At 42.0% G+C, this 27,004-nt stretch overlaps 1 protein-coding gene across 4 annotated transcripts in view; it reads right to left on the bottom strand.

Annotated features, from left to right (window-relative positions):
- DIP2C (disco interacting protein 2 homolog C) overlaps nucleotides 1–27,004 on the bottom strand; it is a 689,547-nt gene that overhangs the window by 36,540 nt on the left and 626,003 nt on the right. For 3 of the 4 annotated variants that reach the window (XM_077491125.1, XM_077491127.1, XM_077491126.1), the window contains 2 exons: nucleotides 10,658–10,719; nucleotides 102–159 (listed from right to left, as the gene is read on the bottom strand). In XM_077491125.1, the coding sequence (XP_077347251.1) occupies nucleotides 102–159; nucleotides 10,658–10,719 (120 nt within the window). Of the gene's footprint in view, nucleotides 1–101; nucleotides 160–10,657; nucleotides 10,720–20,207; nucleotides 20,238–27,004 lie in introns of all 4 variants that reach the window. The other variant, XM_077491128.1, reaches the window with a different exon arrangement.

The following is a 27,004-nucleotide window of genomic DNA, read 5'->3' as shown; positions in this document are numbered from 1 at the left end:
TAGATGGAGGCACACCACATATGTGTTTCATTCAAAGTCTAAAATGCACCCCTTCTTTTAATGTACATTATTAGTTTCCTGATATATTAAAGTTGGCATACCTTTCCTGATTCCATGAGGGGCAAACTGTGGGGAGAGCCTCTTTCTACTAGTCGAACTCTGAAACAGATGGAGAAAATAGTTTATATTTATAGATAAGTACATACAGTATAACAAAGTTCTGTAATATATCATAACAATAAGGAGGTATAAAGTGAATTTGTGCTTTGTCCAGGCAGATTAGAACAGTATGGCAGATTGTTGTTGAAATAATGGTCTGGTAAAAGGGTCCATTTCAAGAAGGCTTGTTTTGGGGTGTCAGGGCAAAGCAAAAGGTTATTTTCAATTCTTCCTCCCCAGCACCACATACTCAACCTTTTCTTGCTCCCCTGATATTCCTTGGGCCTTGTTTACACCTGAGAGATTTTCTGCTGGAAGCTCTAAAATGCACAACAAGCCAAATCCTATTCATTTCAATGGTCCGTGTTCACATTTGAGTGTTCTTTCGCCTGAAGTAAAGTGCCTGTTGCTTCTATTTGGCAGATTACAAGCGTTTTTGGTTCCTAAGCCTACAATAGAAAAGCCTGGTTTGATCGTTTTATCACAAATTTTCTGCTCAAACGGCAGCCCTCCATCCCTAATTTTTCTTTCCCACGCCTCCTCTTAGCTCTTGTACACAGGGTCGGAGATTCCGACGGAATGTGTCCTATCGGACCGTTTTGTCGGATAATCCGACTGTGTGTGGTCTCCATCGAACCGTTTCCGTCTGAGTATCTGACGGACCAAGTTTTCCAACTTGTCCGTAAAATTTTCAGACAAAATGCTCCGATCGGACATACTCCGATCATGTGTAGCCTAATCCGATGGACAAAGTGCCACGCATGCTCAGATCAAATTCCTAGACCAAAGCTATTGGCTACTAGCCTGAACGTAGTCCCGTCGTAACGAAATGACGTCATCATGTTATGTACAATCGGATTTTCCGTCAACTTTGTCCGACCGTGTGTATGCAACAGTTTCGGACAAAATCCGTCGGACAAAATCCAACGGATTTGGTTGTCAGAATGTCCGACCGTGTGTACAAGGGCTAAGTGCTTTATATTAGCTAAACAAAAAGCCTGAAGCTGTAAAACGTTTGTAATACTCTTCTAAAAATGCGAAAAAACGCTCGAATAAAATCGCTATGCTCAGGTGTGAATGTAGCCTTATTATATGCTGTTGAGGAGGTAAAAATAAAGTAAACGTGTTTGTTTTGCCCATACACCCTGACACAAGTTTTCTTTGCGTGTATGTCAGAAGGACCAATTCACGTTCTGTCTTGAATCAATCAGCTTTCCCTATCTGTTGGAGTTTCTAGTAGTAGGTTCTCAATGCTCGTATCCGAGTCCAATTACTGGCGCCATCAAAAAAGTGTTCGACTTCCACCCCTGGATTCAGAATTCTGGGCTCGATGACATACCAACATTGCAGTACGGTTTACCATTCCTGCACACAGCTAGTAAAATTGGTAGCACCAATTTGTACCACTGTAATCAATTTTACAGTAAGGTAAGAATTAGCTTGGGTGTGCTTTACAGTGATAAGAAACCTGCTAGTGTGCCTTATCAATACACTGAAATAAAAGCAAGCTCCCCTTGTGGACTTCTCAATCTGCTGGTCCTCTTTTTTTCATTATTTTGAGTCTAGACCCCCAATATGTAGGCAGATGATAACTTATGACTATACAGTACTTCAACTTTACTGATCTGCATACTTGCTCTAGGTCAGTAACTCTCAGGAAGTACTTAAAGCAGAAGATAAGTGTACCATCCAGGAAGTATTGAAGGCAGAGTACAAGAATTTTAAGAAGCACAGGCCACAAGAAATATGCACACTGCTAGTCAGCAAGTTTATTAAATAAAAAAAGATGGTAATCCCCACTATTCTCCTGTAGCAGAGACTGGTGGGATTAGCTTCAAATATTAGTTTTAAATATTAAACTTGGCAGAATGCTGGTTGGTAGAGTAGTCTACTTTTTGTAAATTATGTTTGGAAATAGGGGAGTGGAAGAACTCTTTTGCCGGCATGGAACCCGTAATTCAGTACAGCTGTAGCTTTCTAGCATCTTTAGTAGGATAGCAATGACGCGCTCTGTATTTCTCTCAAGAAAGGTTTACTTTAAGCCATATTATTAAGGTGCTACATGGAGTCTCCATACAACAGTGCCCATACAATTCAATGAATTAATTTATTAGTATACTCAAAATTAATCCTTTCCTGCTGAAAACTTCCCAAATCCCATGACGGATAATATCAATCATGTACACCATGATGACAAATAATCTAACAGTATTCAGGGTGAAGGAGGTAAAGATTTAATAGAAGCTAAATGGAAAATAGCATAACAAAGTCTAAAATCTGAAGAAATAGAGTATGGCTCCTGCTGACAGTTTAATGCAGTTAGCAGAGTGAAATAGGTTGCATTTTATAAAAGGTCACAAGACGAGCTGGCTGAGGCCAGAGACCAAGCAGTTGCTTGCCAAATACAAAATCTGAGGTCATCCACAAAAATCTTTGATCTGTTCTAAATGGAGTAATGTTTACTGATATTCCCTGCCAGGCACAAGCCAAAGCCGCACCCAGCTTCACAAAAAAAATACAGTTTCTTCACTCTAATATTGGGACTTTCAAGCATGATACCATTCTAGTTGACTGTGATTTACTACTAGGTAAACCACAACCTGAATAAATGAGAACCCATACGGACATGCATTCTAACATACAGTACTGTGTAAAAGTTTTAGGCAGGTATGAAAAAATTGTGTAAATTAAAAGAATAAGAATGACATTGGCGGTGGGAGACTTGGACGAGGACACCCAGCTGCTAAGTGGCATAGCTGCAGTCCAGACAGGACTGTCATTCGGTCTGGGTCTGGACCACGGTCCACCCCTTAGAGATTTCTGGTGTACAGCATAGGGAGACCAAGCGTACAAATGTAAACAGGGACAATTAGAAAGAATGAGGTTCTGCATAGTCAGGTGTAGGGAAATGAACCTAAAAACACTCAGGTGAGAATGGAGGCTGAATCTTGTCTCATCCTTCCCAACAATAATAAAGCAATATAAGTCACATACAATTAACATATTAATGTAAGGATGGAGTACTAAACAGAAAGTGATCACTGAAAAAATTATGTGGCTAAATTCTAGCATATATTCATAAAGCAGCAGACCCAGCATAAGCTGATTGGTATGTTTCTGAATTTATTAAAGCCACTTGCCCAATGTGGATGTCAAATTCCTCTTTATCCCATTGCACAGTGTTGTGGAAATTTTATTATGATGTATTCAATATGTATTGTCACAGTGTCTCCCAGTGTTCTACTGCGGCTGAGCTGGGGCAGACCGACACTAGTAAAGATCCATTGGTAGTGAAAAGCTTCCTGTAGATGTCTTTGCAGAGTGAAGATATGTCCGCCAGTGAAGGGCCCCTGTGCAATGCACAGACATTTATTTAGGGGGGGGGGGGGTGTTCACTCTGCGAGGACATTATCGGTTTGATACCTATCTGCCTTTGGTGGAGGGACATACGCTCGTGTCTTTCTATGTGTCTGATCAGCACATGGAGGGGCAATGACATGTCCCTGCAGATAGTCTCCCATCCTTAGGGATGGTAGTATAATCCAGCTATGCGCTGTTCTCTGAACAATGCAGACTAAGGATTTGCGCCAATGGTAAAAACGGGAGTGTTTGCATGCATTTGGTTGGGACCGTGTTCACGATTTCTTAGGCCAACCTTCCTACATGTAAGCTTCTTTATCTAGCTATAGAGCACAGGTTATCAGGTACAAGGGGTGGGAAACTGTGCACACTGTGCCGCACAGACACACCCATACACTCCCCTATTCATTGTTCATTGGTTGAGATTTGTATAACACCTCCTGTTTTTAGGAATGCCTGGGCTTGATTGGCTGATTGTGACGCCAGTAAGCCTCTATTGTTATTGCTTTTTAAAGTAATATAAATAAACAAAGCACTGGCTATTTAGACAGGACTGTCTGTGTAGCTTTCGATGCGATTACAAAAAAAAACATTTTTAAGTTCACGATTTTGTGTTGGGCCGCATTCACAGCTGTCTTGGTCCGCAGGTTAAATACCCCTAATAAAAAAAGGTAATGCGAGTTTACAGGAAAGAGTTACAATGTAATACTTGATCAACTGATATACAATGCTTGAGCAGTCAACGTTATGCAATAAATTGTACAAAATGTGTATTTCTATAATTTCACTCTAATATACAAGCTATTTCCCAATTCTCTACAGTTCTGGTATTAATATACCAATAGCACTGCTATGCCAAAAAATAGTAATGAGCTATATCTCCCCTAGTGACCAACAAACCAGTACTGTACCTTACTGCTTTCTGTAGTTCTAATAAGATTTGAGCAGTAAAATAATTATTTATAACTCTTTGGAATACAGTCTGATGTGGTATTCACAAAGAATGTTCATGGCTGCCTCTGAGTAATTGAGGATAATTTAGTTGTAACGTTTCACTGTACATTCTGTAACAAACACATACAGTATGTTTTATGATGTGTCTAGTTCATTTTAAAAGCTGATGAAGGGTATATACAGCACACAACACACACAAATGGAGTTCATTCCCCCTTAGACTTTTCTACATTTTGTAGTTTATAACCTGAAAGTATATATAAACCCAAGAACAAAAATTTAATATACTGCATTTTGCAGCTTACCAGCCCTTAAATGGGATGGCTGCACAAGTTTTCTTCACCTGGTGATCCTGCCTGTAACACACTGAGGCCCCTTTCACACTGGGGCGGTGTGGGGGTTGGCAGTAAAGCGGTGCTATTTTTACCGATTTACCGTCGTTTTAGCGGTGGTATGTGGCCGCTATTGGGGCGGCCTTTTAAAAAAGGGTTAAAACCTCCCGCAAAGCAGCGCTTTGCCGGAGGTATAGCCGCGCTGCCCCATTGATTTCAATGGGTAGGAGTAGTTTAGGAGCAGTGAATACACCGCTCCAAAGATGCTGCTAGCAGGACTTTTTTCACCATCCTGCTAGCGCACCGCTCCAGTGTGAAGGCCCTCCAGCTTTCACACTGGAGTGAAAGGGCCTTTTTTTTCAGGCGCTATTTTTAGCGCTGTAGTGCCGGAAAACCACCTCAGTGTGAAAGTGGCCTTATAGTTCTACAGTGACAGTGCTTACTCAATGTACTGCATCTATGCAGGAAGCAGAGTTGTCATTGTGTGTTATATAACAGTAGCCTGTTTAAAACAATGGGCTGACAATGTACCAAAATGTCCTCAAAATTGGATGTGCCACTAAATCTGGAACACAACACACCATAGTGCATTTCTATGTGTTTTGGAGAGTCAAACCACACTGCAATGCACATAACACACATGTCTAAACTGGCCCTTAGAGTTTACATACAGTTGAAAATTAATTCCATTAGTGTCTTTACCATTTGATTTACATTACAGACTCAGTGGGATCTGCCCCACTGAGCTTTTGTATTCTGACAGTGGGAAGACTTCCCTACTGTCAAAATACACTGTTTAGTGTTGCCAGCTGACAGGGTGGTTGTACTGAAGTCAATCAGTAGGTTGACTTCTATACAACCTTCCTGCCCATACATGAATCCAAATACGACTGTTCCCAGCGGCTGAACCAGCTGACTTTCGATCCATGTATGGCTGGCTTTAAAGCTCCCCTCCAGGCACACTCACCGTCCCCCACCCTATACATCTCACCTACTTCTATGTAATAACTGCACTACTAAATACTAAATTCCAAGGGCCACACAATATTCCAGGTCTCAAATCTTCTCTCTTTCTGCAGCAGGGAGAGTCCTTCTACAGGCTGTCCAGTGGAGGGATCCTCTGTGGCTGAAGAACTGCAGCGGCACGTGGCTGGACAGGGACTGTTGGCTACAGACTCCCAAACAGTAGTCTGGACTCCTCTGAGCCATTTAGTTTCTTGGTTTTAAACCACTCCTGTGTAACTTGGGTTACATGTTTAGCTTAATTGCTTTTCTGAAAGGTGAATCTCTACCCCGGCCTTAGATACTCATGGACTACATTCCCTTCTGCTTTGTCTCTATAAAAACATTCTAAGTTTAGGAAAATATGTGCATCTGACAGAAATATAGTGAGCAGACAACTATTGTGTGGGAATCCAAAGCAGTGTTGTCCTTCAGACAGTGGGCAATCCAACTTCCACATGGGAACAGTGTCTGCATGAGCCAGAGGACAATTTCTGGCAAGATACAGAAACATATTTCACTCAACACACTCTGCCTGCTCAAACTAGAACAGGGTCCCAGGTGAGAAATATTCCTAGAATGGGAAGTATCACTGCAGAAGGCTGATAATGATTAGTGCAAATGTAAAACCAGGAAAGAAGAGCATATTTGCCACAGTACAAGGAATTAATGAGGCACTAGGGCAGACCCAGAGCACGGCATTCAGAGCAGCCAATGTGAAATGGGTCTCTGAAGCAATTACAGGCTGCATGTATGTGCTCTAAATAACAACACTTTTCACATTTTGCATTCTATAATTAAAGCTTCCCATGTAATATTTCTATTAATTATACATAAGAAAAAAAAAAAGAGAGTTGACCATGTTCTGTTTTATACAGGGAAAAAAGTACAAAGCTAAATAGCAAATACATAGCCTATTTTTTTTACAGGGGTAGTACATGCATTACAAATACACCTATGGTATATACATTCATTAACTGACATAACATGGAGCCTGACATTAGCAAAAGTCAAAAATATATTACTAGGGGTCAGTAAGGTGGAATAATCCTGCAAGAATCAAGACAAAACAAATACAACTTTGTAAGCATGATGTCTGCAGCTAAGTCAGCCTTGCTAAACCCTGCCCGTCACTGATGATTTCTTACACTGGTATGTAGGCCAGGAACCTTGGCGCACATCGATCCAATTAATGATATCTACTTTACAACTAGGGCCATCTGTAGGATAGAAGCATTTCAAACAACACATTAAAGCCTTCTCTGCAGCAAACAGGAACTGTGCAAACATAAGAAAGTTCACTCAATTTCCGTAATAGCTGAGCTATGGGAGCTACAGAAAGATGCAACATACAGTGGGGATGGAAAGTATTCAGACCCCATTAAATGTTTCACTCTTTGTTATATTGCAGCCATTTGCTAAAATCATTTAAGTTAATTTTTTGCTCATTAATGTACACACAGCTCCCCATATTGACAGAAAAATACAGAATTGTTGACATTTTTGCAGATTTATTAAAAAAGAAAAACTGAAATATCACATGGTATTCACAAGTATCACAAGTATTCAGACCCTTTGCTGTGATACTCATATATTTAATTTAGGTGCTGTCCATTTCTTCTGATCATCCTTGAGATGGTTCTACACCTTAATTTGAGTATAGCTGTGTTTGATTATACTTATTGGACTTGACTAGGAAAGCCACACACCTATTTATATAAGGCCTTACAGCTCAAAGTGCACGTCAGAGCAAATGAGAATCATGAGGTCAAAGGAACTGCCTGAAGAGCTCAGAGACAGAATAGTGGCAAGGCACAGATCTGGCCAATGTTACAAAAACATTTCTGCTGCACTTAAGGTTCCTAAGAGCACAGTGGCCTCCATAATCCTTAAATGGTATATGTTTGGGACAATCAGAACCCTTCCTAGAGCTGGCCGTCTGGCCAAACTGAGCTATTTGGGGAGAAGAACCTTGGTGAGAGAGGTAAAGAAGAACCCAAAGATCACTGTGGCTGAGCTCCAGAGATGCAGTCGGGAGATGGGAGAAAGTTGTAAAAAGTCAGTCAGCCATCACTGCAGCCCTCCACCTGTCAGGGCTTTATGGCAGAGTGGCCCGACGGAAGCCTCTCCTCAGTGCAAGACACATGAAAGCCCGGATGGAGTGTGCTAAAAAAACACCTAAAGGACTCCAAGATGGTGAGAAATAAGATTCTTTGGTCTGATGAGACCAAGATAGAACTTTTGGCCTTAATTCTAAGCAGTATGTGTGGAGAAATCCAGGCACTGCTCATCACCTGTCCAATACAGTCACAACAGTGAAGCATGGTGGTGGCAGCATCATGCTGTGGGGGTGTTTTTCAGCTGCAGGGACATGACGACTGGTTGCAATCGAGGTAAAGATGAATGCGGCCAAGTGCAGGGATATCCTGGAAGAAAACCTTCTCCAGAGTGCTCAGGGCCTCAGACTGGGCCGAAGGTTTACCTTCCAACAAGACAATGACCCTAAGCACACAGCTAAAATAATGAAGGAGTGGCTTCACAACAACTCTGTGACTGTTCTTGAATGGCCCAGCCAGAGCCCTGACTTAAACCCAATTGAGCATCTCTGGAGAGACCTAAAAAATGGCTGTTCACCAACGTTTATCATTCAACCTGACAGAACTGGAGAGGATCTGCAAGGAGGAGTGGCAGAGGATGCCCAAATCCAGGTGTGAAAAACTTGTTGCTTCTTTCCTAAAAAGACTCATGGCTGTATTAGATCAAAAGGGTACTTCTACTAAATGCTGAGCAAAGGGTCTGAATACTTAGGACCATGTGATATTTCAGTTTTTCTTTTTTAATAAATGTGCAAAAATGTCAAAATTATGTGTTTTTCTGTCACTATGGGGTGCTGTGTGTACATTAATGAGGAAAAAAAATGAACTTAAATGATTTTAGCAAATGGCTGCAATATAACAAAGAGTGAAAAATTTAAGGGGGTCTGAATACTTTCCGTCCCAACTGTAGAAGTGTATCAGCATGCTCACCAATACTAAAGTGCCCACTGTGGGTAAAGACTGTTATTGCCTGTAATGTGCTGGGTGACCCCACTGCCTTCATGTAGATCTATGCCAATAGTGCTGGTGACACCACTAGCATTAGCAGGTAAGAGGTTCCTATCTGCTAATGCAGGTGGCATTTTTCCCACCTCTCCCTGCCCAGCCCCACCTGCCTTCTCTGATGAGCATTCTGCAGATTCCAGTTGCCAATAGGCTCAAAACACTGACAGCAAGTGTCCATACTGTAGCATCATCTGAACACGTGTCTGAATCGGCACCTATTAGATACGCTACTACTGCCCACATACAGTATGTGCAGGTGCCTAAACAATGAGAGGGGAGTACATACATGCTCCAAAGATCCAGCCCATAGTCTGCAGGCAAAGGGTTTCTGGTAAATTGTACCTTATACAGTACCCCCTACGTAGGCAGGATGATCTGTAGGGTGCTTTGCTGATTCTTTTCTCCCAGATGTCTCAGCTCAGCAATCTTTACAGCACCCTCTGATGGCATCACAGCTTAGAAACACAGGTGAATGTCTGCTGAATATGCATGCATTTAAAAATTCCTTGTACTGCATGGTTTAATCTGAGTTTTGTGTAATATCTCACCTCTCCCTACTTCTTGCATCACCAATCACATTCAAACTTCCAAAGCAAGTTTAACTTAGCTTGGTGGCTATGAAAAGTATTGGTGCTGTCTTTTTAGACCAGGCTTTGCGTGTGTGGAGTCAAAGAGGTGAAGCTGATGTTCCAGCATCATCGAATTACAGACAAAGAGAGTGTGGTGGATTGGTTCAGTCTGGATGAAAACAAACTGCTCTGCATCTAGGCTGTACTCCATATCTGCATGCAAAGGTTTAATTTCAAGTGTGGACACTAAAACTGGTCATTCTAACGTTACAGATTATATACGGTATATAGACAAGCAGAAAAGTTGGTATGCCTATTTATCCTAATGCCTGAGGATGAATTATGTTCACTGTATTCCTTAATCCAAGAATTGGTAAAACCAAGCAAAGGTTTGTTGTGCCTGTGGGGAAGACTTCTCTTCTCTGTACCAGCCTAATCACCATTCATGAGGTTGGAAAATCCAATAGGAGGACCATGACAGGTGCTCAGGCAAATAATAATGATGCAATTGGGTATATTTAGTAAAACTGTATAAGAGTGCATAATGCAGTGTAGCTGTGCATGGCAGCTAATCAACTTCTAACTTAATTTAAGCTTTAACTAAAAAACCTGGAAGCTGATTGAGCTGTACCAGATTTTGCACTCTCTAGTTTTAGTAAATCAACCCCAATGTGTCACACAAATAGATATAAAGTGCACACAAAATGAGCAGCCTACCTTTCAAAGATGATCCCTGTTGTTTAAAACCCTATTATCACGTATAATGAGTATCTAGGTATGTACACTTCAAACCCACAGCAGCATTCCTATAAAGCTGCTTACAGGCCTGCGCAGTGTCCATCATCCTCGCATAACCTCTGTTCATCACACCTCAGCATGAAGAACATTCTGATAACCCCAGTGGGGTGATAACAGTCGTGGCATTCTCATCAAGATATTAGCTAAATTCAATGACTTATGACAACCATCAAGAGCCAAAGCAACCAATATTTTCCAATAATGAAGAGAGCACACAATAAGAGTCAGATGTTTGAAAAGGACAACCATTATGGCAAAAAAACGCAAGTATTATAGCAAAGCAGATTGAACCTATTGTCTTCCACCACATGCTTGGAAACTATCGAAAATCATTAAAACTTCCTATACATATGAACACAGACTTAAAAATAGTCTTACATACCGATCATGCCGCAATGCTCTCATGTCCACATACACAGTTGTGGGATCTGGTCCAGATGTTCCCTGCAATACAATTGGTATTTCAGAGTTAAGGTATTAGGTGATATAACATTACAACCGCAATTCTAACATAAAGTGGTGTTATATTTATTTTCTAAAAAACAAAACAAACAAAAAACATTATTAGGACTTGCAATGATTTTCTTAAAAAAAAGTAGTGGCTAGATAGAGATCAGAAAAATAAACCGTGAAGCAAATGTCTGTACATAGACTATACAATAAGTGCATATTAGAACCACCTACATTTTAGATAAGATATAAGATAAGGTATAGAGCAGCCATTCTCAAACGTCTCAACTCTGAGGAACCCTTAAAAACCGCAAACCCCTATTAATATTTACTATATCTACAACTCGCACTACATAAGCATGATGGCCACTGGGAAGATTGTTCCTTATATTTATGGTCACTGTAAAGAATGTTCCTTACATTTGTGGTTGCTGGGAAGAATGCTCAGTTACAGATAACTAAAAGATCATTGTTGTCAGTGTTTTTTATCTGAAAAGCAGAAAATGCTAATTGCTCAAGGAACCCCTAGCGATCTCTGGAGGAACCCTAGGGTTCCAATAAACCATGGTTGAGAATGGCTGGTATATACATTAGGTTTTCCTTCTCTCTCACTTCTCTGATATACATAAACTAAGTGGTATATACGATAAGAAGACTTTCCTTAAAGAAAATATATGGAGGTGCTAAGATACAATATTCTAGTTACCAATAAGAAAACAGTTTATCATCAGGATGAATTACTGCTTAAAGTGTCCACTGATATTTTAGATATAGGGAGAGGTATCTTTAAATGTAGGCATTACAATTTGCATGTATGTACCTTTTTTGTAAAAAGGGAAACCTATAGTCTGCAAAGAGCCTCTAGGGCTGCATCCTTTATAGAACAATTTTGGCTTTCTAATAAGACAGTCCATCATTTGCAGCTCACTTTTCAAACTGTACAGTGTCATAGGAGGAGGGGGTAACTCATCTCATTAAAAAGACCCAGACACCAGACCATTCATTTAAACAACAATCTTCCCATAAGTTTATATACACATTTAAAGTATTTTATGCAAGTTATTTACCTTTAAAAATCTACCTTCCCTTCTTGGATGTGATGTTAGCACCCCAGCACACTCAGTGCAGACACTCAAGTGACCCTATAATATTCCCCTTCACTCTTCTGGCAGCTACATAAAAGGTTTTGTAGGGATGTGAGGGGAGGGGTAGGGGAGATGGGCCAGCACAGACAGTAACTAGACACTCCCAGAAGAAGAGAGCGCAATGACATGGCAAAGAGGAAGAACTGTGGCTGTGCTAAAGAATCAACTCTTCCTATAGAAGTTAAATTTGCTAGTGGTTTCAAAGTCACGTTGCAAGTGAATAAGAAAATCATTTATGTACAGGGAAAAATGCTGCAAGCGATCATTTAAAATACCTTGGTTTACTGTGCTTTTAAATTACATTTTTAGGTTGGTGACAAGATCCTTTTAAGCTGTGTATGTTTTCTGTATAGATCTGAATACAAAGGGAACAAATAACACTTCCTCCCTTTAAAGCACCGAAACAAAGAAGCACAGAAGACTCTAGAGCTCGACTTCCCGAATGAATGTACTGTATATAAACTACACAGTTAATGCAAAGTCATCACACCTTATAGGAACATTGCACTTGAGGCCTGGTTCACAACTATGCAGGTCACAGTTTCACATATTCCAGGTGCATTTTGTGTTTTTCAATACACATTTTTGATCCATTTAAATCATGTTAAATGGACTGTAGTGTGTTTCTGCAAAACTGAAAAGGCACTTAAAAATGCATAGTTGTGATCCAGGCCTAAAATTAACGTTTCAATCTTTAGTGGCTGCTGCTTTGAGTCTGAAACTCCAGTGGCAAGACCGATTTTCCAAATCTGCACATTAGCCACAGCAATTTCAAGGCAGTCCCACTCTTCTCATTTATTTTATTTTTTTATATTTGCATCATGGGAACCAGAGGAGAAAGAATTCTCCTACAGCAATAGGCAAGTTGGGGCAGTCTCACAATAGGGGGAGCACGTCTCCAAAGTTTGAACTCAACCAGCTTTTCTAGCAAGGAAACCTCCATCCTTTAATTTCCAAAAGGTCCACCTACAATTTAAATAGCAGTTTTGGTGGATTTATATTTTTTCCAATGCATCTTTCTTATGCAAAAATAAATGGGCCGACAATGTGCCGTGGGGAGCTTTGAGCACCTGCATTCTAAACCACAGCTTTTGTTCATTTTTAACCAGATCAAATAAACTTTATAACACATGCAACAATAAACAAGTAATCAAAATGTGTGAAGGAAAAAAAACACATTCAAAAAAGATGTTCAGGCTGCATTCTATAATGTTATTTAAGCTTATTTTTTTAAGTTTGTAAAGATACAATTCTCCAAGCAACAATAGGAAAACCTTCAACTTTTTATTCAATAAAACACACCTCAGATACACTTTGGTTATGTAGTTAACAAGTAACACAAGGAACAGACTTGTAAGCCTGGAAGAAAGGGAAGGTAGTAATATTACCCATAATAACTACTATTTAAAATAGACCTTAAGGTCCAGTTCACACTGAGGCAGCACGACTTACAGTGCAACTGCCTCAGGCGACCTGGACGCGACCACTGCGGCGACTTGCAAAACGACTTCTGTATAGAAGTCAATGCAAGTTGCCTCAAGTTGCCCCAAAAGTCATACAGGAACCTGTTTCTAAGTCGGAGTGACTTGAGTCGCTCCGATTAGAACGGTTCCATTGCACAGAGCGGGACACGACTTGTGAGGTGGCTAAGTCGCCTGACGAGTCGCCCCTGTGTGAACCGGCTCTTAATGATTAATGGAAGGCCCATTACCCTGACAGCCTCCCAATACCCACAATTAGGAGGAGTCGCTCGTACAGCGCGGGGACATCACTGGATCCAAGGGAGAAGGTAAGTAAACCTTCTCCTGCATACAGCGATGCGGTCCAGAGTCTGGCTCGGGCTTACCGCATTTGGTACAAAACTTCCACCCCGAGCCCTACTCAGAAACACCGCCAGGGGGGTTAATGTGCTTCTTCTTTAGCCACTCCATTGTTGCCTTGGTGGTATGTACAGGCCTCTCAATGCGTCAAAGTTGGCCTGTAACTTTAAGAAACAGCCCCAAAGCATCATGGTTCTACCTCAGTGCTTGACTGTAGGGATGGTGTTCTTAGAGGCAGTCAGCATTTTTCTTCCTCCAAACAGAGCGAGTCGAGTGAATGCCAAAGAGCTAAATTTTGGTCTCAACTAACCACAGCACTTTTTCCAAATCCTCCTCTGAATCATTAAGATGTTCATTGGCATGACTATACATGTGCCTTCTTAAGGAAGGGGACTCACCGTGTTTGCAGGAAGAAAAATGCTGACTATGATTCTAAGAACACCCTACAGTCATACATGGAGGTGAAAAGATTCCCTCAGCCAGAGCACTGAAGATGGATCATGGATGGGTCTTTCAGCATGACAATGACCCCAAAAATATTGCAACAAAGGAGTGACTCAAGAAGAAGCACATTAAGGTCATGGAGTGGCCTAACCAGTCTCCAGACCTTAATCCTATAGTATATTTATGGAGGGAGCTAAAACTTCAAGTTGCCAAGTGACAGCCAAGAAACCTTCACTTCCTGTCTTGGTGACAAAGGTCATCAGGACAGATAGAATGTCATCATGGGGACACAGATAGCCAAACAAACTTGAAGTGTCTAATCCTTCCCCAAATTCATTAAAACTAGGGAGGCAAAGAAGGTATGTACCTAAGCAGGACATTAACTATTGACAACACTGTCAGCATATCAGGTCACCCAAGCTTTGGGGCTGCTCCAGTAGGTCAAATTCTTACCATCATTGATGGTCACCGAGTCATGTTAAGGTCACTGTAAGTCAACAGATATGATTGTGTGTGATCACACTACATACAGCTCCTAAGTTTTATTGATTCTTCCACGTGTAAATGAGTTGTCATATGTATGATGTGTTCTTCACAAAAAAGAGCTATTGTTTTTCTGAAGTTATTATGGGTTCATGCTTTGTGGCCAGTTCATATATAAATAAAGCTCAGCGGAACTCTTCTTTAACCACTGTTAGGATGACCTAACTTCAATAATATACATGGTCTTCATTAATTTCACAATTTTAATGACTTTGTGATTAGCATGCCCGCCTTGTTGTGGGAGTCCCAACTTCAACTCTCTCCAAGGACATTATCTGAGTTTGTATGCTTCCCATGTGTGGTTTTGGGTTTCCTCCCGTTACCTAAACATACTGCTATGTTATATTCAATGATGGGTCCTCTAAATAGGAATTGGCAAAATTAAAAATACACGTCTGCTACATGAGCAATACAGAAGAAACATATTACTTTGCAGGAAAAATTGACCGCAGTAATATACACTGTGGAAGATGGAAACAGCAGCATCTATGAGTAACACTATCACTATAGAATTTTTGTTTTGCCTTTTTAGTCTCCCTTGCTTCCTTATTCTGTAACAACTGTAAAATGTTTAATTTCCCATCACTTCTGTGCCAGTGCCAGTGGTCACCAGGACAAATACAGAAGACATCAGTAAGATCTGACAGGTTCTAACTCTACCTTGTTTTATCCAAATCCAATAAAACATTTTAGTTACTTTCCTTCCTAGGATTAGGCAATCACTAGCATTACTCAGACCCTAACGTTTCGTGGAAACAAGAGAGGAGGCTCACAGATACATTCATTAAAGTAATTGTAACACAAAAAACAAAAAAAACAAAACAAAAAAAAACAATGCTTCTGTTCCTTTAAAGCACAAGATATTGCAAATTGCTCTGGCAATGCCAATGGTCCCTTTTTATGTTCTACAATACCTGGCTGATCATGCCCGTTCCAGTCTTCCCCTCTGTAAACTGATAACGTTTCTCATGGGTGCTGATCCCTGATAGCGTGGTCAATTTATGTGCCTCTGTCGTCCAGCTTTCTCCTCAGCATCTCCCCCTCCCTCTCAGTTCCATAGTCTGTGTGATAGCCCATCGCCTCCCCGCCTCTCCCTTTTCCTCTCATGCCTGTGTAATTCTATTCCCTGCAGCTGATCCAGTGCTTGTAAGTAAAGAAACATGTATTAATTAATTTGATCCGCTCTGTTTCAGGGACCTGTTCAGTACAGTGTATGTTTTTTACTAAAATACTAAATACCTTCTTTGCAGAGCCCTGATGTGCAGACACGTGACCTCCCTCTGATAGCTTGCATTCAGAAGAAATTCTCAGCCCCTCCCACTGTACTCACTTTCTTAGGAAGGGAAGCAGAGGGAGGTTACATGACAGGACAGCAGGGCTCTGCAAAGAAGGTATTTAATATTATAATTTTAGGAAAACACACACACTGTACTGAATAGGGACCTAAAAAAGAGAGTAATCAAAGTTATTAATACCATACATGTGACTTTACAACCACTTTAATAACAGTTTTCTCTGTAGCAGAAGTTCATGTAGCAGTATGCTATTTTCAACATAGTCAAAGTGCATGTAAACCTAAATATATTTTAGTCTGTGAATCTGTTGACAGTAGCGACACTTCCTGTTTCAGGCTGACAACGCTAAGCCATGGTCTAGCAAAGTTTTCTGCCTGCCTTCACTTGGCTGTTTGGCATGTCTCCCGCAGACCTGACAGATTGCCCAATAGTGAATTGAAGGAGTGTGCATGGCTGGCTGACGACTTTGATATTAATAGGAAGGCTGTGGCTTAGTGAAAAACATCCTGAAACAGAACTGTTACCGGCAGGGTCTCTCAGGAAAAAATTATATAACAGATTTCCAAAAATGATTTGTTTAGGAAACCTATACCATGAGGCATGATGCCAAATATACTGAAAAAGATTTGGAGTTTACATATACTTTAAAAGAGAAGTGTATGATTGAAAAACAAAAAACAAACCTACATACTCATTTAGATTGCTGTAACATCGTTCTAAGCTGTAGCTCACCCCTGCTGGCTCTACACCGAAAATTGGGTGATCAAAGGCCTCTGATTGCTCAGTTCTCAGGTCCGCTCAGAGCAGAGAGTGGTGACTGTCACTCTGTGATGTCAGCCCGCTGTCGGTTCAATCTGGGTAACAGGAGGGCAGAACTGGGTGCACTCCTGTAACCCACAGAAGAAGTATGACCAAAAGGACTTCGGCCATACTTCACCTTTAAGGCAGTTTTCCAGCTCTGCTACAGAAAGGAAAAACAAATTAGTTGGTAAGGGATCTAATGCTTAGATGACATAGGGACTTGTGCCACATTTACCTAAACATAATAAACCCCCTATGCACATAGAAATGTTTCCAAGAATATTTCTTTTAGACACAGTAGCGGCTGGTGGTATATTTTCTGGGGGGGGGGGCTGTGGGTACATTGTTTACAGCCCCGTCAGGCACCCACTTCATCAACCCCCCCCCCCGGTCAGGTCACCCGCATCCCCCCTCCTTGGTCAGTCGGTCGCCAGCCCTGCACTTACCCTATCTAGGTCACAGGCAGCGCTTCTTTGGGGCAATCGCTTCCCCTCTGTCTCCTCCTCCTCAGCATCTCCTCCCCACCTCCTCCTAGGGGCCAATAGAATCGCTTCTCCTTTCGGCCAATCAGGAGACGGGTCTAGGGCCCACTTCCTGATTGGCTGGGAGGAGAATCAGGAAGAAAATAGTGAATAAAATATTGCTATTGTCACACAACTAGGTGAGCCCACCATTTTTTTTTTGAAGCCTATTAAAGCCTCTGGCTCTAATCACGTGCTTAAAAAAAAACCCATTGGAATCCATGCATCCCAGATTAGGGGGCCGGACACATAGGTAGGGGGCAGGGCCCCTGTGCCCTGCATTAAGGGATAACAATAATGCATTATCATTATCAGTCGCAAACATAGATCAAACAGAGGCTAAGATTTGCAGCATCATTGGCTGCAAAGGATAGAAGAGTTTAACTCTGTTTTAGCCCTGGTTCACATTGGTATGATTTGACATGTGACTTGACATGTGAAATGGGTGGCAATTGCTGGAAATGACACTGTCCTAATCGGTGCAACTCTGCACCACACCGATTTCAAAAAGTAGTTTCTGTACTACTTTTTGCGATTTCGGGCTGTGATTTACATTGACATCTGTGCAAGTTTCTGCAAAGATGTCTCTGAAAACGCGGCAGAAATCGGGACTGACACGTGGGAGTGAAATCATGCGAGTTCAGCAGCTCAGTGCGAGTTCCGCAGCTCAGTATGAACCTGGGCTTAAGACCGATTTACTTGCAGAGATGGACAGTAAGTCCATCTCTGCAAGTAATAGTTACAGTCATACTTTACTCAAAGGCTGTTGAACTGCATACAACACACAGGGCTTTTTGGAGCACACAAGAAAAGAAAAATTCAGCTGGGGTTCAATACAATACTGTAAAAAGAATCTGGAAAATCTAAGAGTACAGCTGTGCTTACAATGAACAATAAGGGGAGAGGTGGGAAACTTTAGAAATGACACTGAGCTTGTCATCATTAAAGTTGAACTCTAAGCAAGCAGCTAGGCAAAGGTCGAAATACGTACAGGTTATAAGAGAATGACTTTAACTCTGTGCAGCTGGTTTATGATCTAGGGAATCTTCCTAAACCTGGACCTTCTATACAGTAGTAACACAGCTTGGGCAAAACCCTACTCTGCTAATTATACAAAGAAGAAGCAGCAGCAACCCAATGTAGTAATATCCTCTGCTCACTGCTTTCAGCCCACTTTAACTATAAAGCCCCATACACACTATCAGATTTTCTGCTGACTTTTTCCTTCAGATTTACCAAAACCATGTAGTACAAGGGCCTGCCTGATTGCATACAAATTGAAATTCCTAAGGTTTGACCTCATATTATATGGTTTTGGTAAATCTGAAGGAAAAACTTAGCAGAAAAACTGATAGTGTGTATGGGGCTTAAAAGAACCTGACTGGCAGATATGCTGGTCATCACTCTTTCAGTGCTGTATTGAGGGGTTTAATACAGGCTCCTATCAAGACAAATTTATGTACGTACACTAGCTATATTTAAGAATACTTTTTTTAAATGTAAGAACACACAGTATTTAGTGACGTATAACATGCATCCCCCCCCCGATAATAGAGGGCAAATCATGTGTGCGTTATACGCCAATGTTTTACCTGGGTTGCCTTGGAGGGGAGGGGGCGAGCGCCAATGCAGCCAATGGGCAATGGTGAGGCTGCAGATGGGCACTGATCAGGCTGCATTGATGGGCAATGGTGAGGCTGCAGATGGGCACTGATCAGGTCGCATTGATGGCCAATGGTGAGGCTGCATTGATGGGCACTGACCCTTATTTTACTTCAAAGTTCTTTATTTAAAATGTATTCTTTATTTAAAATACATTTTTTTCCCCCGAAACGTCTCTCTTAAAATTAAGGTGCATGTTATAAGCTGATAAATACGGTATTTACCTGGAGTTGAGCTTTAATTTAAACATCAGTGCTACACTTTCCATTGTAACTTACACTATTCACATTAAATTGATTAACATTTTGATTGGTAGACCCAAAATACTCTGCTCTTTAAACGATTACTAAATACAGGCTTATGAGAGCTAGAGGGCTTATTACGCTTCAACCTTTGACAGGTTCTGAGAGCTCCAAAATGTATTTTCCAAGTTACATAGACTATGCTGAGCTATAGTTTGTTTAAAAATGTACAACCAATGAATACAGTAATGTAATAAACAGATAATAATAGTGAAAAGCTAGACTTACATATAGGTAAAAAAACTCAAGTGGATACCAATTATTATGCTTTGCACATTTATGGAAATGGACTGATTTACATGTAGGGGAACCTTGGTTGTATCTGTGGCTATGCAAGTTATAGCCAGTAATACCACAGCTACATATATTGCAGCACAGTGAGAAGAGACCAGACATGGAGGGAGAGACATTAAGTCATAGAGATACAAAAAGGCAGCAATAAATCATCAGAAATGTAGACTGTGTTTAATCCGCACAAAACAAATATAACAAATTACTTATGGCCGATAATATTTATTTTAAAAAAGTCACTTAAGATTTAAAAGGTCAGGCCAGTCAAAATTGATATTTGCTAGAAGCCAATTGAATGGATCATCCACTGTCATCGTCCTGAGTACTCCTGTAGTGTGATCTCTCTCCATTGTCCCCGATAAATCTTCCATACATTGTGTATAGTATATTACCATAGAATGAGACTTTGGGGTAGATTGAGAACAAGGACCTGTTGCAGAGAGATGTCACTACCATCATTTTCCAGTAATACAAAAACAGTAGATAGGTTCAGTCCACCAGCATTACCCATGGGGGTTTTGCATGGCTTTATTCTTTAAACAGTGTAACTGATTTAAAGCAATAGTGCTTTACCACAATGTGTGCTGACTCAATGTCTAGTCTCCCCTTCACTAGGAAGCTTATAGGCGGGTATTTAGGGAACATGAAAATCCCCTACCTGCTCAGCCAGTTTCCCCAGCCTGTGTGGCTATAGCAGCAGGGATTGCAAAGGGATGAGTGAAGGTACAGTAAGGAACAGGTGGAGAAAATGAGAAGGAGAAGGAAACATACACAAAAGTCAAAAGGAAACGGGTGACGTAAGGAAAACGCCAGAAGCAGGGAGTAAAGAAAAACAAAACAAAAACAAATGTCAAATATAGAAACTGTATTAAATGAAGAAATAAAACTAGAACAGTTAAAGTAACAAAAAAGAATTAATTTGTAAAAGATTTAAATAACTAAAAGATGAAATAATGTCTACAAGTTTAGTAGAGACAGTTATGAACATTTGATGTTTAAACACACATCTGTAAAACAAACATAATGAAGCAACATGTTGCCGGCATATATAATATGGACAAATACACAAGGGATCCTGATTGTGCTCTATGAAAGGTCAGGCCCTTGGAAAACTTCTGTTCATTCAACATGTGCGCACACAGTTCCGTTCACACCGGGTTAGGTCCTTAGACTGTGCACCACGATGCTGACTTATCTAAGCATTACAAGCAAACAAAAATGTCCAATCCAATGAGCCTTCCTAGATCATTGATCCTCATTTATAGCCCATAGGCTGTAAGGAAGCCCATAGACATCGTAACTTCTTACAGAAAATGAAAAAAAAAAAACATTCATGGTGTTGTTGGACCAGCACAACTTCTCTTTACCTCAGGTGACACTGATGTACAATGTACACGTAGGAAAAAAAATAAAATAAAATCAATCCTCTTTTAATGGATAAAGGGAACGATCCTGCAACAGTCTGCAGTAGTTTTCCTATGTTGTAAATCAATTGTTATTGATGTTAATATTTAGAAGTTCCAATAACTTTGAGAACAGACTTTTTTTTTTATTTTCATTCGTTTTTTAACATACAGAAAAAGTACAGGACATTCAGGCTGCAGAAGTCCAAAAAGTCCAAAACACAAGTATCTGAGTAAAGATATAGTAAATAAAACCTCTAGCCAAAGCACACAGTAGGTTATCACAACAAAGAAAAAAGAAGCTGGTGTGAGATGGGTAAACAAGAGGTAATGTCTTATTCCCGATTAGCATTTATACAACTATCTTAAGCCCATGGAGTAACACCTCAAACACATAAAACATGTAAGAAAATTTATTTACATACAATTAAAGAGGAAGTAAACCCTTTCAAACCACTTTGACCTACAGGTAAGCCTAGATAAAGGCTTACCTGTAGGTCCAAGCAATATCTCCTAAACCTATATGGTTTAGGAGATATTTGCCCGAAAATGGGCACCGCTGTCTACGGCGCATGCGCCGGAGACAGCGGCGCGCAGGCGCACTAAATGCGGCAAGTCCAAAAATGGATTTGCCTAATTTGTCGACTCCCGTGCGCATGCGCGGGAGTGACGTCATCGCGGCTTCGCCGAATGGCAGCGGCGGAGCTGCGAGACGCGACTCCCGTGCGCATGCGCGGGAGTGACGTCATCGCGGCTTCGCTGCTGTCATTCGTCGGAGCTGCGAGACGCCACCAGCAAGATGGATGCGGCGGACTACAGGGGACAGCGGCGACTTCGCTGGCTCCTGTGTCAGGTAAGTGACACATAATGAGCTACTATGCAATGCATAGTAGTCCATTATGCTTTACCTTTGCAGGGAAAAAAAGAGGAAGTAAACCCATCAGGGTTTACTTCCTCTTTAAAGTGTTTGTTGCTCTCCTCTCTCACGCTCCTTCCTGCCTGTCATCTCCCTCTGTGTGCCTGTCTCCGCCTCGCCCTCCACCCCTAATCTTAAAAAAACAAACTTAAAACTGTCACTGGCAGCCCCTCTATTAGGCACACTATGTAAGAGGTTTTAAAAAACAAGTGTTTTAAATACCTACATTTTTCTACATTAAACTTAATTTGCTATGTAGTTGCCCACCCTATTAATTTGTTCAGATCTTTTAACAAGGTTTCCACATCCTGCGAAGAAGTTATTGCCCTTAGTATCATCCACAAATACAGAGATTGAACGGTTTACCCAATCCTTCAGGTCGTTTATGAACAGAGTAAATAGGATTGGTCCCAGCACAGAACCCTGTGGGACCCCACTACCCACCCCTGACCATTCCGAGTACTCCCCATTTATCACCACCATCTGAACTCGCCCTTGTAGCCAGTTTTCAATCCATGTACTCACCTTATGGTCCATGCCATGGGGAACTGTGTCATATGCTTTTTAAAAATCCAGATACACCACGTCTATGACCCTTCCTTTATCTAGATGGCAATTCACCTCCTCATAGAGGGTTAATAGATTGGTTTGGCAAGAATGATTCTTCATGAATCCATGCTGATGACTGCTAATGCTACCGTTTTCATTAATAAAATCTTATATATAGTCCCTTATCATCCCCTCCAGGAGCTTGCATATTGTGTTAGGCTAACTGGCATGTAATTCCCAGGGATGTATTTTGGGCCCTTTTTAAATATTGGTGCTACATTGGCTTTTCTCAAATCCGCTGGTACCATTCCAGTCAGTAGACTGTCAGTAAAAATTAGGAACAATGGTATGACAATTACTTGACTGAGTTCCCTAAGTACCCTCAGGTGCAAGCCATCTGGTCCTGGTGATTTATTAATGTTAAGTTTCCCAAGGCTAATTCTGTCCTCTGTTAGCCACGAGGGTGCTTACTGTGATGTGTTAAAAGGATAAACACTGCAGTTTTGGTTACTGAAGACCCCCCGATTCCCTTGTGAAGACTGAGAAGAATACATTTAATACCTTTGCCCTCTCCTCCGCTATGTGTCTTTCATGTTCTATCTTAGCCACCCTAATTGTACCCTTACATTTCTTGCTGCATTCTTTATAAAGTTTGAATGCTGATGATCCATCAACCTTGTATTTTTTGAAGGCCTTCTCTCTTGCTTTTATAAGCATTTTTACATTGGCGTTACATCATCTAGGACTTTTGTTCGCTCTTTTAAATTTATTACCCAATGGGTTGCCCTGGCTAATGCCCTTACTTAATATGCTCTTAACCATTTAAGGACTAGCCTAGTTTTGGAATTTAGGTGTTTACATGTTTAAAACAGGTTTTTTTGCTAGAAAATTACTTAGAACCCCCAAACATTATATATTGTTTTTTTCTAACACCCTAGAGAATAAAATGGCGGCCATTGCAATACTTTTTTTCACACCGTATTTGCGCAGCGGTCTTACAAGCGCACTTTTTTGGGAAAAAATTCACTTTTTTGAATAAAAAAAATAAGACAACAGTAAAGTTAGTCCAAATATTTTTATATTGTGAAAGATAATGTTACGCCAAGTAAATTGATACTCAACATGTCACACTTCAAAATTGCGCCCAAGGTGGGAAGGCGGGTGGCACATCTCCCGCCGCCAATAACGGTGATCTTGCAGCTAATCCGCCGCAGAGATCACCATTATCGTAAACACAACCGGTTCCTGAAAAGATGGATATCTCGGTTGTGGCAGCAGCTGCTGCCGTTACCGAGATATCCTTCTTCAAAGGGCTGACGTATATGTACAGGAGCCGGTCAGCAAGTGGTTAAAGCGAACCTATCTCTCCCCAGTGTTCATTGTTCCTAAGGTTTTAGCCCCTTTTATATCTTCTAGCAAAGTTTGTAGTTTAGAGAAGTTGGCTCGTTTGAAATTCAGTGTAAAATCAGTATTTCCCTTATGTTTCCTGTTTGTGTAATTTATACTGAAGCCAAGTGATCGCTCTTTCCTAAATTTCCCTGTATTTCCACTACATAGCTACTAGCTGACAAACTTGAATGTCAAAGCTGTGAAAGTTTTGGTTCCAACTAATGATAGGGAACCAATTTAGAATAATTCAAAAGTATGTGATTCATTTGATAGTAATGGCATAGTGATCACATGCAAGTTAAAGGCTTCAGTCAGAAAAAAAAATAGTACTGGAATGCAGAGGCTACTGAAGCCTCTCAGTATGCCTCTGTTTGATATCGCAACTGTCTATTACAGGTATAGTAATATTTATTTTATTTAGGTTTAGGTAGGCAAATAAGACAAAGTTATAGTCAAGGTAACTGATACATGCTAACACTGCAAGACATGGCCTTGGCAACTGGCTTTTTACAGGCATGCATTTTATAATATATATAGTATCGCACAAAAGCGAATACATCCCTCATATTTTTATAAATATTTTATTATACCTTTTCATGTGATAACACTGAAAAAATTACACTTTGCTACAATGTAAAGTAGTGAGTGTACAGCTAGTATAACAGTGTACATTTTCTGTCCCCTCAAAATAACTCAACACACAGCTATTAATGTCTAAACCGCTGGCAACAAAAGTGAGTATACCCCCAAGTGAAAATGTCCAAATTGGACCCAAAGTGTCAATATTTTGTGCCTCCAACATTATTTTCCAGCACTGCCTTAACCCTCTTGGGCATGGAGTTCACCAGAGCTTCACAGGTTGCCACTAGAGTCCTTTTCTACTCCTCCATGACAACATCACTGAGCTGGTGGATTTTAGAGACCTTGCGCTCCTCCACCATCTGTTTGAGGATGCCCCACAGATGCTCAATAGGGTTTAGGTCTGGAGACATGCTTGGCAAGTCCATCACCTTTACCCTCAGCTTCTTTAGCAAGGCAGTGGTCATCTATGAGGTGTGTGTTGGGGTCGTTATGTTGAAATACTGCCCTGCGGCCCAGTCTCTGAAGGGAGGGGATCATGCTCTGTTCAGCATATCACAGTACATGTTGGCATTCATGGTTCCCTCAATGAACTGTAGCTCCCAGTGAAGGCAGCACTCATGCAGCCCCAGACCATGACACTACCACCACCAATGCTTGACTGTAGCAAGACACACTTGTCTTTGTACTCCTCACCTGGTTGTTGACACACTCGCTTGATATCATCTGAATCAAATACGTTTATCTTGGTCTCATCAGAGCACAGGACATGGTTCCAGTAATCCATGTCCTTAGTCTGCTTGTCTTCAGCAAACTGTTTGTGGGCTTTCCTGTGCATCATCTTTAGAAGAGGCTTCCTTCTGCGATGACAGCCATGCAGACCAATTTGATGCAGTGTGCGACGTATGGTCTGAGCACTGACAGGCTGACCACCCACCCCTCCAACCTCTGCAGCAATGCTGGCAGCACTCACATCTATTTCCCAAAGACAACCTCTGGATATGAAGCTGAGCATGTGCACTCAACTTCTTTGACCATGGTGAGGCCTGTTCTGAGTGGAACATATCCTGTTAAACTGCTGTATGGTTTTGGCCACCGTGCTGCAGCTCAATTTCTTGGCTTGGCAATCTTCCTATAGCCTAGGCCATCTTTATGTAGAGCAACAATTCTTTTTTTCAGATCCTCAGAGTTATTTGCCGTGAGGTGCCATGTTGAACTTCCAGTGACCAGTATGAAAGAGTGAAAGCGATAACACTAAATTTAACACACCTGATGCCTTGTAACACTAAGGCCGCGTACACACGGGCGGACTGTTCGCCCAACCTTGTCCGCTGAACAGTGTTTGGGCGGACAGTCCGCTCGTGTGTGGGCTTTCAGCGGACAGTTTCAGCGGACAGTTGGACGGACAAGGTCTTTCGGAAATTCCGAAAAACTGTCCGCTGAAACTGTGTTTGAGCGAACAGTCCGCCCGTGTGTGGGCCTGTCCGCTGTACTTTCGAAATGAGCGGACTGTTCCCGCTCGGAAAGTCCGCCCATTTCGAGCGCGTGTACAGGTAGGCGGGGCCCGCGAAGGAGACGTCGCGGGCTCCGCCGCCTGGAATGGGCTTAAAGGGGAACACCAACGCCGAAAAAAATCGGCGTGGGGGTTCCCCCAAAGTCCACACCAGCCCCTTTTCCGAGCACGCTACCCGGCCGGCCAGGAAAGGGGGCGAGCGAGCGCGCCCCCCCCTCCCGAGCCGTACCAGGCCGCGTGCCCTCAACATGGGGGGTGCCTTGGGGAAGGGGGGGCCGCGCGGCCCCCCCACCCCAAAGCACCTTGTCCCCATGTTGATGAGGACAAGGGCCTCTTCCCGACAACCCTGGCCGTTGGTTGTCGGGGTCTGCGGGCGGGGGGCTTATCGGAATCCGGGAGCTCCCTTTAAGAAGGGGGCCCCCGGATACCGGCCCCCCACCCTATGTGAATGAGTATGGGGTACAATGTACCCCTACCCATTCACCTGTGAAATAAAGTACAAATAAAAACACAACACAGGGGAAAAAAATATTTTATTGCACAGCCGGGGGTCTTCCGTCTTCGGGGGTCTTCTCGCTGGACTCCTCCGCTATGTGTGTGTAGCTCTTTTGCCAGCGGAGGAGTCCGGCTTTCTTCCTCCCCGCCGCCGGCCTCTTCTCCCGACTTCGGGGGTCTTGCCCCCCTCTTCGGTTCTTCTGCCGGGCCACCGCGCCTGGTCCGGTGGCCCGGTCTTCTGTCGCCGTCTTCCGTTCTTCTGTCGCCGCCTTCGGTTCTTCTGCCGGGCCACCGCGCCTTCTTGTAGCTCTTTTACAGGCGGTGGCCCGGTCTTCTGTCGCCGCTGTCGCCTTCCGTTCTTCTTCTTGTTCTTCTTGTTCTTCTCCAGGAGATGTTGACACGTCGCTCCCTCCGGCCGGAATGCCAGAGCCGCCCTGCGCTGTGACTTATATAGTGACAATGGGGCGGTGTCACATGGTATATGTCACATGGGTTGGTCACATGGGTTGATGTCACATGGGGACTATGACATCGTAAGGGGGCGGGGTCACCATGTGACCAACCCATGTGACATATACCATGTGACACCGCCCCATTGTCACTATATAAGT

This window comes from Lithobates pipiens, unplaced genomic scaffold (assembly GCF_037356315.1).
Source record: "Lithobates pipiens isolate NorthernLeopardFrog02 unplaced genomic scaffold, aLitPip1_a1.2 Scaffold_19, whole genome shotgun sequence".
In the NCBI taxonomy this organism is placed as follows: domain Eukaryota; kingdom Metazoa; phylum Chordata; class Amphibia; order Anura; family Ranidae; genus Lithobates; species Lithobates pipiens.
The sequence above is the reverse complement of the archived record's forward strand: the minus strand, read 5'-3'. Positions and strand labels throughout refer to the sequence as shown.